This window comes from Hypomesus transpacificus, unplaced genomic scaffold (assembly GCF_021917145.1).
Source record: "Hypomesus transpacificus isolate Combined female unplaced genomic scaffold, fHypTra1 scaffold_62, whole genome shotgun sequence".
NCBI lineage: Eukaryota > Metazoa > Chordata > Actinopteri > Osmeriformes > Osmeridae > Hypomesus > Hypomesus transpacificus.
This window is the reverse complement of record NW_025814035.1, coordinates 1,387,430-1,401,448: the sequence shown is the minus strand read 5'-3', so window position 1 is coordinate 1,401,448 and position 14,019 is coordinate 1,387,430. Positions and strand designations below refer to the sequence as shown.

The following is a 14,019-nucleotide window of genomic DNA, read 5'->3' as shown; positions in this document are numbered from 1 at the left end:
GATCATCAAAATAATATCGGTCATGACTCGAGAGCATCCCATCCCCCTGTTGCACTAGCCACCCCCAGCGGACGAGAGGTGAGAAAGCCCACATCTTTGATGCGTCCCCGGTTGCTAGGTTATTCACCCGGAAGAGTACAAATCGGTCTCATCTTCCAGATGACTCGGTAGATCAATAAAACTGCATGAGCTACGCTAACAACCATGCAAACGTGATTTTTACCAAAAACATAGATGGTTCTTATACAGAGGATTTACGCATTCTTTAGGGAGCATTTAGGGAACACCTTTTCGTCAAAGCGTCACTTTGCCGTGACTGGATCATCTTCAGGTTTTGCAGTTGTAGCAGGGTGGATCCACACATCAGATGTTGATGACCGGTTGTTTCTCAAGATCAATTTGCAGGTAGCTAGCTAGCTCTTTAGTGTTAGCCATCCTAGAAAGCCTAGCTATCCTGCAGTGGAATATCCCAGTATCATAATAATTTAAGTTTTTTGGTGCAATGTTCATTCGCACTATGAGATAACTACATTGTGGTCAATGACTACTCAAAAACCTTGACCCAACGCAGCTCTAGTTCACCGGCAAACTGTTTGTACAGCCATGCAAAAATGTTGGCTTGATATGATACCCCCAATGCATGGACTACTGTAAACAGTAATATTTGCGTGTGCATGCTTGTGTGTTTCTATCAACTCCACCCTAGGAGGTATCATGGCTGGTAAGGTAAAATGGGTGACTGACATTGAGAAATCTGTGCTCATCAACAACTTTGAGAAGAGAGGATGGATACAGGTCACAGAAAGCGAGGAGTGGAACTTTTACTGGTAAGCTGTCGTTATAACTTCATTATAGAGTAATTCCTTTATTCATTCAGTCAGGCAGACTTATTATGATAGGCTATGAATTAGAAGACGCCAGGACGGTCAACTAAAGAGTGTGTGTGTGTGTTAGTGTGTGCCCACAGTATATACATCAACACTGGTATAAACATTTGCTATTACGTATAATATGTATACTGTAACATAATATTATAAAAACTATAATATATATAATACGTTAGTGAGAATCAATGTTTTTAAATGCTCATCACAATGGGTGCCGCTAGGGTATATGGGCCCCCTAGCTGATTTGTACTCCGAGCCCCAAGCCCCAAATCATACAGGAAGTATGGCGTTCTGCTGGTCTGTCTGTCTGACCAGAATCACCCAACCCCCCCCCCCCCCCCCCCCGTGCCCCTGCTCATCACCATCATTGAGATTCCTTCAAAAAAAAAGGAATCTCCGTTTCCTCCGTTTTGTGAAAGTAAAACATAAATGTATAGCCTTCATAGCTACCCTACTCCCCAAACCCACCTGATTGAATGAGGTACTTATTCTGTCAGATTTACCACTCTTAAGGGTAGGGTCTTAGTTAGGCTGTAAATTTGGGATAAAATATGTTAATTCCAGTTAACAAAACCCCAGGACAACCATGTTCAGGCAAACCACGTTTGAACCCTGTCCAGGATGAGCATCCAGACCATACGGAACGTGTTCAGCGTGGACACTGGTTACCGCCTGTCGGATGACCAGATGGTCAACCACTTCCCCAACCACTATGAACTGACCAGGAAGGACCTGATGATCAAGAACATCAAACGTTACAGGAAGGAGCTGGAGAAAGAGGGCAGCCCACTGGCCGAGAAGGACGAGAATGGGAAGCACATCTATTTAGGTGGGAGTTGGGTGCTAGCATGTATAAACAGGCTTTAAGGTGTCACATTTGACAGACATCCTCTTTATCTGCATGGATTTGTAATTCGACAATATGGATTTGTAATTCGCCCCGTTTCCAGATTTTGTGCCAGTGACGTTCATGCTCCCGTCCGATTACAATCTGTTTGTGGAGGAGTTCCGGAAGAGTCCGTTGAGCACGTGGATCATGAAGCCTTGTGGGAAGGCCCAGGGGAAGGGCATCTTCCTCATCAACAAGCTGTCACAGATCAAGAAGTGGTCCAGAGACAGCCGCACCTCCACGTAAGTGCTGACGCGCAGACGCGTATCACCGTATCAACGTTCACTTGTGGACATTGTGGACACGACTCCCAGTAAAATGAGCCAAATGAACACCCTCCTTCCTGTTATGTGCAACTTTAACCCTGTTGATCCTGGCCTCGTTTTTGGGGCGTGGCGATCGGTTTGGGAAGTCCCTCGCTTATATAGGTTAGAATGACATACTATCTCTATAAGGGAAACCTCTCTAGTGCTATAATGATGAATGAATATGAGCTGGGTCCAGTTGCAATCATACCAAACTCCTTCAGAATCCAGGAAGAAGGAATATGAATACAACTGCATCCAGCTATAATTGTACTAAACAAATGTCCCCTACTGAATAAGTCAAGAATGGGAACATATATATACACAGTATATAAATCTGTGATATCATATAGTAGAGAAGGTAAGTATGTAGTAAGCAGAAAGCAAAGAGTGTTGTCTCAGACACAAAGTGTGTCTCAGCTGTTAGGAGAGGAGTGCAAAAGGACAGGAGGCTTATAAAGAAAGCAAGAAAGAGAGTAGGCAACTAGAGAAACACAGAAATGGAACCAAAAAACAGCCTGTTTACGACAACTCATTTAACTTTATTCGGTTTTGTTTACTCGATCTTCTTCTTTTTCACAATACTCCTCACATCATGTAGATCTATGTAGGGTTAAGTCACATGAATGTGGGATTAAGAAGCAGTTGACCCCACGGACACGGGTGTCCCGCCCTCAACACAAACACAAGCAGACAAACTGGCACACAGGTTGCTACGCAAACACACTCTGATATCTTTCCTTCTGACCGTGACACTGCCACACCTCAAGTTGCACTGGTAAACACCATCGATAGACGTCTCCCATCAAAGGTTAGCCTTTGCATGCATTTGCATCATGCAACATGAGATCATCCACAGAGCAGAAAGACTAGAAGGGGGTTTCTCCATAAGTACATGACACCCATATGTCACCGGTAAAATTCATAACGACTACCCCATGACACATTTAGTCTGCACACATTAAAAGCCTTTTATTTGTTTGTTACACCGAATCGCAGACACACTTTTTACTTTGGGTCACAGTTCTCTACCCTTCGACACAAACATGCAGTGCTAAGCACACATTAGCATGCATGGCTACACACACACCTGGTTTGGGTGTGGCAGGAGATTGGACACAGACCGATAACATACAGTGCCCTCCAAAAGTATTGGAACAGTGAGGCGAATTCCTTTATTTTTGCTGTAGACTGAAAACATTTGGGCTTGACATCAAATAATGAACGTGAGACCAGAGATCAACGTTTCAGCTTTTATTTCCAGGTATTTACATCAGGATCTGATGCACAACTAAGAAAATATCACATTTTGTTTGAATCCACCCATTTGTCATGTGAGCAAAAGTATTGGAACAGATATACTTAAAACATATTTAAGTGAATAAGACTTAATATTTAGTTGCAAATCCTTTGCTTTCAATAACTGCAGCAAGTCTGTGACCCATTGACGTCACCAAACTTTTGCATTCTTCCTTTTTGATGCTTTCCCAGGCTTTCACTGCAGCCTCTTTCAGTTGTTGTTTGTTTTGTGGGGTTCCTCCCTTCAGTCTCCTCTTAAGCAGGTAAAATGCATGCTCTATAGGGTTTAAGTCTGGAGATTGACTTGGCCAGTCTAATACCTTCCATTTCTTGCCCCTGATAAACTCCTTTGTTGTTTTGGCAGTGTGTTTTGGGTTGTTATCTTGCTGCATGATGAAGGCTCTGCCAATCAGTTTGGTTGCATCTTTCCTTAAATTGGCAGACAAAATGTTTCTGTAGACTTCCGAGTTCATTTTGCTGCTGCCATCATGTGTTACATCCTCAATGAAGATTAATGAGCCCGTCCTAGAAGAAGCCATGCAAGCCCAAGCCATGACATTACCTCCACCGTGTTTCACAGATGAGCTTGTGTGTTTGGGATCATGAGCAGTTCCTTTCTTTCTCCAAACTTTAGCCTTTCCATCACTTTGGTAAAAGTTAATCTTTGTCTCATCAGTCCATAAAACTTTGTCCCAGAATTTTTGAGGTTCATCTCTGTACTTTTTGGCAAATTCCAGCCTGGCCTTCCTATTCTTCTTGCTAATGAGTGGTTTGCATCTTCTGGTGTAGCCCTTGTACTTTTGTTCATGAAGTCTTCTGCGAACAGTAGATAGTGATACCTTCACTCCTGCCATCTGGAGGTTGTTGCTGATCTCACTAACAGTTGTTTTAGGGTCTTTCTCTCTCACAATGTTTCTGTCATCAACTGCTGATGTTTTCCTTGGTCTACCTGTTCGACGTCTGTTACTTAGTACACCAGTAGTTTTCTTCTTCTTCAGGACATTCCAAATGGTTGTACTGGCTATGGCCAATGTTTCTGCAATGGCTCTGATTGATTTTCCATCTTCTCTAAGACTCACAATTGCTTGTTTTTCACCCAAAGACAGCGCTCCGGTTTTCATGTTGTTTTCACCTCTGAATACAGTCTGCATAGACAAAACCTATCTTACCCAATCTGAACCTGAGTGTAGACATTCAGTGGTATTTATTGATTGAATAATGTATGTAATAGGACACACCTGGGCAACAAAACACACCTGTCAGTCATATGTTCCAATACTTTTGCTCACGTGACAAATGGGTGGGTTCGAACAAAAAGGTGATATTTTCTAATTTGTGCATCAGATCCTGATGTAAATACCTGGAAATAAAAGCTGAAACGTTGATCTCTGGTTTAACATTCATCGTTTGATGTCAAGCCCAAATGTTTTCAGTCTACAGCAAAAATAAAGGAATTGGCCTCACTGTTCCAATACTTTTGGAGGGCACTGTACATCATCAAAATGTTGACTGAACGTATAAGGAGGGTTTTTGGTGAGCGGTACTGTACTCCTCACTGCTGGTGAATGGTTTCATGAAGATCTTATGCATGCCTATGAAAATCCCTGTAAATGAAGTGTTACCATGTTACCCCACTGGTGGTCTATGAAAGGGATTAAAAGTTTCCCTCCTACCCACCGAAACACAGCGTGGAAACTATAGCATCAACTTGAGATGATCCTGTGGTCTGCACCCCTCTGTTTCGCCAACCGTCTCTGGAGGAGGGGATCCCTCACTGAACCGGTCCTCCCAATGTTTCTCAAATTCTTTCTCAAATTGTCCTGAGAGTTTGTCCTTGTCTTCTCTGAGGGTTTACGTTGATTTAGGTGCAATTCTATGGGCGTATGTGAAGCCCTTTGTGATATTGCGTCTAAAAAGAGCTTTCCAAAATGAAAATTGGTCCTCTAAATTCTACAAGGCCTTTTAAAAGATCATCACTGCATTTTGGCCCTAATCCTAATCCCCAAGGTTTAAAGCAAGCATCATAAGCATTCCACCTAGGTCAAGAATGTCTCGAGTCCTTTTGTGGAGAAGAGGGAGATTTAGTCAGAGACTGACATTGCAAGTTCAGGTGTCTAGACTCCTATGTTTTAGTGTTTTATTTCTTAGGTTTGTGGCGGCCTCTAGTGGCAAGGAGGCCTACGTCATCTCTTTGTACATCGACAACCCACTATTGATTGGAGGCAAGAAGTTTGACTTGCGTCTCTACGTACTGGTGACCACCTACCGGCCCCTCAAGTGTTACATGTGAGTTTGCTTTTAAGGTTTTTCTGCAAATGGTCCAAATTCCATTTCTATGGCACGCCTCTTTCACTTGCGACAGGACGCATTCCAGTCAAGGAAGTTGTTCCCTCCCACTGCCTTTTTTCACTTCCCACATTTAAGGAGCTTGTCTAGGAATAAAGTGACCTACTTATCAATCCAGTTCTATACTCCTCGGTGGAGAAAAGATAAAGGGACAAACCTTCTGGAATGGAACACAAACACCATTGTCCCTCAATACTAGCCCCAGGGACCCCCATAAATACCTTACCACCCAGTTATACTTGATTCCGACATCATTAAATAGAGTATGCATTGAACGCATGTTTGAAATCGTGTTTTTGAGCATGAATTGAGTAAGGAGTGCGTCAGTTGTCTGGCTCCTGTCTGCAGCCCTGATGCGTGTCTGGGCTGTGTGCTCCAGGTACAAACTGGGCTTCTGTCGGTTCTGCACCGTCAAGTACACCCCCAGCACCAGCGAATTGGACAACATGTTTGTGCACCTGACCAACGTGGCCATCCAGAAACACGGGGTGAGTGGGGGGGGGGGGCTGTCCGAGCCATGTGCTACTTAAGAATAGTGTTAGGAGGTTTTAGGTATGTTATAAGTAAGCTATTATTACATTGTCAATGGCAATACTTGGTGTATACTGATTTAGTTTATTTCTCATGATGGTATATATATAAGAAATATGATTATAGAACAAATTAGGAAAGTATTTAAATATGATAGAGATGCCCATGCCCGCCGATAGGGGGGGGACAAACAGTTCTGTTGTCCCGGGCCCAGGTTATGGGGGGGGGCAGGGTAGGGGGGGGCCAGGGTAGGTGGGGGCCCAGAACAGGGCCCTCATTACATTATTATTATACTATAATTAAATATGATTTCATCTAAGATTATCTCGTCCAGGGCCCAGGCAAGACTGTCAGCTAGCCTGGAGATACCTATATAACTGATCAAATATACTGTACTCATCAGGCTCCGACTACAGTATAGAATCCCAAACTTGTAAATATTTAGTGTTTGTGTGAGTTGAGTTTGCTCATGATGGACTATTGAGAAAAGTCAAATTTTTCCAGGCAAGAACAGTAAGTTAAAGATAAGTAATGAAATTCATATATATATATATGTAAATGTGTATATATTCATATAGCTTATGTGATATTTCAAATCCTTGCATATATTGTTTGCATACACTGCATGTCATGCATGTCATGTGTATTGTAGTATATACTGTGTATCTATTTCAGGATGACTATAACCATGTTCATGGCGGTAAGTGGACGGTGAGTAATCTACGATTGTACCTGGAAAGCACCAGAGGGAAGGAGGTCACCAGCCGACTGTTCGACCAGATCCACTGGATTATGGTTCAGTCCCTGAAGGCAGTCGCCGTGAGTACAACACCTTACACACACACACACACACACACACTCTCAGGCCTAACAATCCACAAGCATGTGCCAAGAAAATTAGGTTTAGTCCAACACACTGCCTGGACTCTTTCTTGCGTGTCTGCTCACTCTCTCACACAGAAACACTGAAAATAAACAAGTCCTCCGATATAGCACCTGCAATGTTCAGCTGTGCAGAGCCCTGCTCTATATCCATCGACGCACTTCCTTTTTTTATTTTTTATAAGAAACTGACTGAGTTTCTTAAAGGGGTACACACTGGAATGGTGACTTAACTCCCTCTTTCTTTGTTTCTGTCTCTTTTCCCCCTCCCTTCTCTCTGTGTGTGTGTGTCTTTGTAGCCTGTGATGAACAATGACAAACACTGCTTTGAGTGTTATGGGTATGACATCATCATTGATGACAAGCTTAAGCCTTGGCTGATTGAGGTGAGAGACTGGCAAAACAACACAAACAAACATAAATATATATAAACACACATACATACCATATGTACATACAACAAGAAACTCTAACAAGCACATTTATAGACCCACACGTTCCTCCAGCAATCTCAACTACTTCTATGAAAATGATTGACTCGAATTCCTGCTCCTGCTATGCTTTAAAGCTCGTGTTTCTCTTCTGCCCCTCAAGAGATGAATTGCATATTCGCCCTGTGAAACCAAACGTGTGTTCCCATATCATTCTCGCCATTTGGAACCCTCTTCTTGTCTTCTCATTATGTGTGTTTGTGTGTGTGTGTGTCTGCGGGCTAGTCTAAGCTGGGCTTATAGAAGTACAGATGACAGACCACTGTAACGTTGTAAGGGTGAATGGTAGAACTGAAACACTGATTTTCTACCTGTGGCTTCTTTTCTGCCTGCTCAGAAGCACTGCAGAGGAGCTAATGACACAGGTCAAAGGTCAAGGGTCAAGGTGACGTTGTGTGTACAGTTGAAAATGGTCCACACCCACTTTGTTCAGCACCAATGGCGGTCTTTGTTTTTTTTATATTGTATACGTCACAAAGTTATATAGTTACACTATAAACATAGTTTACTTACGTTTGACACTTGTTTTTTTTACATCATATGCAGGATAGGTTGGATGTGAAACTGGATTTTGAGCCAATTGCCCTCTCACTTTGAATCTACTCTGACAAATTAAACTTACCATCCAAATGTACAGTTTTAGTCGGGACCACGGCTCTGACGATGACAATCTAAACCCTGTCCGTTTTAGAGCCCTGATGTACATAGTTTGAGTCTGCACTATTTTAGTAGGCATCTGATGCTACATAGTCCATACTGTCGAAGGCAGTAAGTCTGAATCTTGACCTTTTTCAAACAAAACATACTCATGTCATATCATTGTGCCTTCAGTCGACACAGACCGGTTTGTGTCGGTCTGCTATCGTACCGTCATCTGACATGGCATCCCCATGCCCTGTGCAGAGGACTGTGACTTGCTGACTTGCACACTGTGATATGCAACCGGATGTAGTATGTCTGTCATCCTAGCTTTTCGTCCTGGTGTATCAGATGTAACATGTAACCGGGCATACTAAAGAGACACACTATTAAGGATGGCAGTATGCCATTTGAGATGTGAAGTAGGCTTCTAGTGTGAAGGAGGGCCCATAGGGACGACACACTACCAACACAGTAAAATCAATTATCAACTACATCTGTAGAACTAGAGTATTGTGTTTACGGTTCACACAGAATGCCGTAAGTCATCCATTCTATCGAGACGATTTCCTCGGTTTGTGAAACGAGTCCCAGCTATTTCGGCTCACTGACACAGATCTATTTTGGCTGAGGCACAGTGCTCGAAGGCACTGACGTTCTTCCATGTACTATTCGAAACAGAACAAGATGTAGATGCCCCCCAAATAGCCTATTTATTTAGGCTATGGGGTCAGAAATGCCTCTTAATCTTCCTTGGCAAAACTTTGTTGAAAGATTTCTTGGAAATGTCCCGAGTTACCCTTGAATATTTGTTTGGAGCTTGTTTGCTTCAGAGTAGAAGTGTTCTGTCCGCCGGGCCTCAGCTGTTTTGGGCTGGAAGCTAGTCTGATACTTGGAGGCAGTGTGGCCTGCGTGCCGATGTCAAGCTGTGGTTAATGTGTAACGGATAATAACAGCTGGGAAGCGACAGTGTCATATTTTCTGCCATGGCAGGCATGTCTCTGGAGACCAGACGCTCAGAAGCTCCTTCACGCTAAATGATGTGTGAGCTTTGTGTCTTGCTAGCTTACTATAGCCGCTTGTCTGGCGTTTTGTTGATTTTCTCAGTGGTGTTGTTTTATTTGCTGTATTTGTGTGTGGGCGTGCACATGTGTGTGTACATGCCTGTGTCCAACCCACAGCCAGTAACACATTGGCTAGGTAGTACTAACATTTCCTGCTAGATAAGAATCTCCCTATGGGAGCGGAGAGGAAATTAAACTGTGAGCTAATTTCTGCTTGGGCTCCACAGTAAAGTCTGCTTCCCTACAGGCATACGTTTCCATAAAAGAGTCTGTGTATTTAATGGCTAATGTTTGTCCTGACTTTGTGTGTGTGTGTGTGTGTGTGTGTGTGTGCACGCGCATGCCTGTGAGTTCAAATAAAGAGGGTAATGTGTGTCAATATTTGTTATCTTTTTCATCAATCGGAGCACATACTCACTGTCTGCGTGAACAGTGTTTGTGCTTGTGTACCCTGTGCCCCCCCTCCTCCAGGTAAACGCCTCCCCGTCACTGACCTCTAGCACAGCCAATGACCGTATCCTGAAGTACAACCTCATTAATGACACACTCAACATTGTCACTCCTAACGGGGACATTCCTGACTGCCGCTGGAACCGTAGCCCACCTCGAGAGGCCCTAGGCAACTATCAAGTCCTGTGAGTGACGTGTGCTTCCTCCTATCACAGCACAGTGAGCCTCTAGGCAGCTCCAGTGGTAGTGCAGGCTCAAAGTGAGGGCAGGGTATTAGCCAATAGTCAAGCTACAGTCGTAACGTGTCTATATCCATTAACCCTCAAATAACGCACACCAAAGTTAGTTCCCTTCGATAGCTCAGTTGGTAGAGCGGAGGACTGTAGTGGGAAAGTCAGAAATCCTTAGGTCGCTGGTTCAAATCTGGCTCGAAGGATCTGCTTTTAGCCACTGTTTAATAGTAATGTGAAAGTGTTAAAATGGCCAGTTCTGTTTCATTTATGGTTTGATTTTGATTCAAAATATCAAATTCCAGAAGTGAATTTGGAAAAATGGACTCAAGTTCAAATGTGAGTATGTGTTTGAGGAAAATGAATTAATTTACACAACAGTAAATACAGGAAAGCTAATATTCTTATATTCTATATGTTGAAACATTTCAGTGTGCTCCAAATATTAAATATCTCATCATTCATTCACACAGCTAACTGTGTAGTGCTTGACAGCAGGTTCCAATACTTCGCCAAAATAATTTCCTTCTAGCCGGATTAGAACCAGCGACCTAAGGATATCTGACTTGGGATTCTACAGTCCTCCGCTCTTCCAACCGAGCTATCGAATAAAACTTGGACTTAGCAATGGAGGTTAAAAGTTTTTGGTCACACAAATGGAGTTTGTGTTTGGGGATGGGGGCCAGTTCCCTGTGCCCAGGAGGGGGTTGTAGTCTTTACAAAGCTTGTTTTGTCTACATGGCAAATCTATATGAGCAGAAGGGCAGAACTGCATAGAAAACCAGTATACAATGAATTCTTCTCTCCCTTGCTTTCCAATCCCTTTTTACTCCCCTACTTTTGTTCCTCCTCTCGGGACTGTCTCTCCCCTCATCCCTCGTCGTCTACCCTCCAGGTATGATGAGGAGCAGGCGATGAGCGAGAACGCGGAGCGGGACCTGCGGAGTCGTTCCGGCCAATCCCTGGGGTCCAAGGGCACAAAGGGCGGCGCCGGCCTACGACCCACAGCTGCCACCTGGAAGTGAAATCACCTCTTCAGGGGTCACCTCCTTGGTGCACTTTCTGTTGGATCAGAGGGGCGGGTGGAGTTTAAGGGTGGGGAGAAAGAACCACCCAGACTATGCCCCCCCCCCCCAACACCACCAGGGAAGACTAGTCCTCAGCCTTGCTCATTACACTGACAGACATATAGAACCCCCCTTCCCTCAATACACACACACTCCCTCCCCTCCCCAAACTTGGTCCAGCCTGCATGACATCGCACAACACATACATACAACTGAGGGGGTGAGGGGTTTTGAGGGGGTGCAGTTTTGAGGGGGTTACAGTGTGTGTGCAGTTGTGTGTGGCTGTGTAAAAGGGATAAAAATAGCGAGAATTACAGAAATACAAAGTGCTGAGTTACTGTTGGCCTCTGGCTGAGAATAGGTGACCAGAGTGTGAGTCTATGTACATCAGTCCAAAAAAGTTGACTGTTTTCAGTTGCAACTATGCATGTCTAAGGACACTTTCACCATTCTGTAAGCCTGTTCAAGACAGCGTTAAACAGCAGTTAAAGCCAGATAGAAAATTGAATAAACAGATGTAGAATTGGTGTTATTGTGTTGCGTACATTAAAACTTTACTGAACTGTAAAGCAACCCATGTAGAAAACTGGGCTGTACACAAAATAGCATTTACTGTTTCAATCTTTTATACTGCATTAAAGGGGAGGCTTTTTCAGGATGACTGATGTGTTTACATTTAAAGTTTTGTCACAATGTTTTTTTAATTCTTATTTTTAATGAATAGGGGAATACATACTGCTATGATGTAAACAGTGACTACTCCAATGCTTTGAGTACTTCAGAGCTTTACAGAAAATGTCTATTATGTACATGCCTATTTTTGTACAGTTTGTTATAGGTAGATGAATATGTCTCTGTAACTCCCTTGTAACACTGGAATCCTTCACCTGGAAATTTGTTATTTTTTTGCTATAATTTCTTCCTATACGTTTCTGTGGAAAAAAAGAATGTTTGTGAAAAAGTTACATTTTTTACATTTTGTATTAACTGTGTACACTGATTAACAATTCGATTTAAAGGTCCCATGGCATTAAAACGTCACTTTGAGTTTTTTTTTTACATTAATGAGTTCCCCTAACCTGCCTATGGTCCCCCAATGGCTAGAAATTGCAATAAGTGTAAACCAAGCCCTGGGTATTCTGCTCCGCCTTTGAGGAAATTAAAGCGCAGATGGGCCGATCAGAAATGTTCCCCTTATGTCGTCATAAGGGGAAAGGTTACCTCCCCTTTCTCTGCTTTGCCCGGCCACAGAATTTGGCCCGCCAATGAGAAAATTAGCTACAACCCTGTGAGCACAATATTGTTTTTTCCTCGAGAGACATCATAGCTTGCAAACAACCGAAGCATGGCAGTTAGCCCCGCCTCTCTCCTCATAGCATTTAAAGCTACAGACAAAGAAATGGCACGTCCTAAGGAAAGCTCATTGACTGCCCGTAGTGGCTGAATTTCGGAAAGACACTTCAGATATAGTTTTAGGGGACCACTAAGGCCTATATAAAAGCATCCAAAAACAGCATGTCATGGGACCTTTAAGTATTTTAGTTAAGGTTAGAACATGATAAAGGATTATGCTTCAAGATAAAATGTCAAATTAGTGTATAGATACCATACAGTTCAATTGAAGCCACTGCATTTATATGAATGCCACAAATTATTTTGTTGATGTGGTTAGTTTGACCAAAAACCATTGACAAATTCAGTATTCACTTACAATGCTTGACTTAATCCATTGAAGGTGGATTAAATGAGTAAACTAATGCCACTACAAGAAAACAATCAGTCTGGGTTTTAGATTAATCCAAGTCAACTTTTAAAAAGGTAAATGACCTCCACTCTTGTGTTGCCCTTGTTGCCATGCTGAGAAAGAGCTACCCCAGCATGGTTCCTTTCCATTTTATTTGTGTGTGACCTTGAGGGTTTGAATTCTTCAGCAGCCTTTACTTGGTTAACCTTTGTCATATATTCACATTCTGGTCACAGTGTGCCACACTTTAAGCACTTTTTCTCCCAACTATCGTTGTATTAGAAACTGGCAATGTTTGTCAGAAAGGGCACTGCATGTGGGTAAAAGTAGGACGTTGGAACAGACTGAAAGATTCAATGTTTTGTCAGTATAAAGACTAAAGCTCGAGTTGGATCACAAAAATAGAATGGCAGTGATTGTATGTAGCCTACGCTCACGGCTAAACTCCTATATTTCAGTACGACTAAACTTTCAGTATTGTGCTGGCTCTTTCCCTATAAATAGGCTGGTAGCCTATGGTCGATTTAGATTTACAGTAACAGTGGGGAGTTTTTTTGTTCTTATTGTAAGTCTGTTTGTTAGTACTTTTATTATTACAATGTATTATTTTTTATAGAATACCCACGGTGCTGCCTTTGACCTACATTTCTAAACTGTTGTTTAATTTTTGGGATATTTTTGGAATGCATGTCTCTCTTAGCTAGATGGAATATGCGGTTAATTTTTCGCTTACGAAACATAATCCATTTACCGAAACTTATTTAGCTAAGATGTGGATAAGTGAATTGTCATATAAAATATGTTTCTCATACAGATTTCCTGGTGCCTCAAACAACTCCGCATGTATTAAATCACATCTAATCATTGGATTTTTGTGTAAATCTTATTTATATGGATAATGGAATATTTATATTGTTCTATTAACCGACCAAATACATAACTGAACAGTTGTTTTCTATGCGGGTTAGTTAAATAGGGTGTGGAGGAAAGTGGGCTATGGAGCGTAATATGAGCTGCCTATAGGCCTATAGGCTACTGTTCTAAATTCGATGATACTATCCAGCTGCCACAAAACTGCAGTTGTGTTAAACGATAGTTTGTTACTGACTGATTACTGACTGTATCTAGTCTTAACTGTGTCTGTCCTCGGGTATTTGTTAAGGGTACGTGCACAGCGTATGTAGCCTACTCCCGA

The 14,019-nt window shown here is 42.5% G+C and overlaps 1 protein-coding gene and 1 non-coding gene across 3 annotated transcripts; both read left to right on the top strand.

Moving 5' to 3' along the window:
• Positions 1-115: 115 nt before the first annotated feature.
• Positions 116-13,680, top strand: ttll1 (tubulin tyrosine ligase-like family, member 1). Of its 2 annotated transcripts, XM_047017734.1 has the most exons (10): positions 116-405; positions 707-827; positions 1,508-1,716; positions 1,838-2,018; positions 5,529-5,666; positions 6,106-6,214; positions 6,933-7,076; positions 7,439-7,525; positions 9,805-9,968; positions 10,909-13,680. In XM_047017734.1, the coding sequence occupies exons 2-10, from the start codon at positions 715-717 to the stop codon at positions 11,036-11,038; spliced, it is 1,275 nt and encodes a 424-aa protein (XP_046873690.1). In that variant the 5' UTR covers positions 116-405; positions 707-714; the 3' UTR covers positions 11,039-13,680. The 2 variants fall into 2 exon arrangements, with proteins under 2 accessions (XP_046873690.1, XP_046873691.1); XM_047017735.1 differs by lacking the exon at positions 9,805-9,968 and having other exon boundaries at positions 10,909-11,000.
• On the top strand, positions 10,133-10,219 carry trnay-gua. Its single transcript is given in 2 exon segments — positions 10,133-10,169; positions 10,184-10,219. It is a non-coding gene; the product is annotated as a tRNA-Tyr (tRNA).
• Positions 13,681-14,019: the final 339 nt, after the last annotated feature.

Bases quoted from the DNA above. Each gene is read 5' to 3' on its own strand.
- ttll1 (XM_047017734.1), top strand. From the start codon at position 715: ATGGCTGGTAAGGTAAAATGGGTGACTGACATTGAGAAATCTGTGCTC. The intron at 5,667-6,105 runs GTGAGTTTGCTT...TGTGTGCTCCAG, and splicing joins CGGCCCCTCAAGTGTTACAT to GTACAAACTGGGCTTCTGTC. The intron at 7,526-9,804 runs GTGAGAGACTGG...CCCCTCCTCCAG, and splicing joins TTAAGCCTTGGCTGATTGAG to GTAAACGCCTCCCCGTCACT.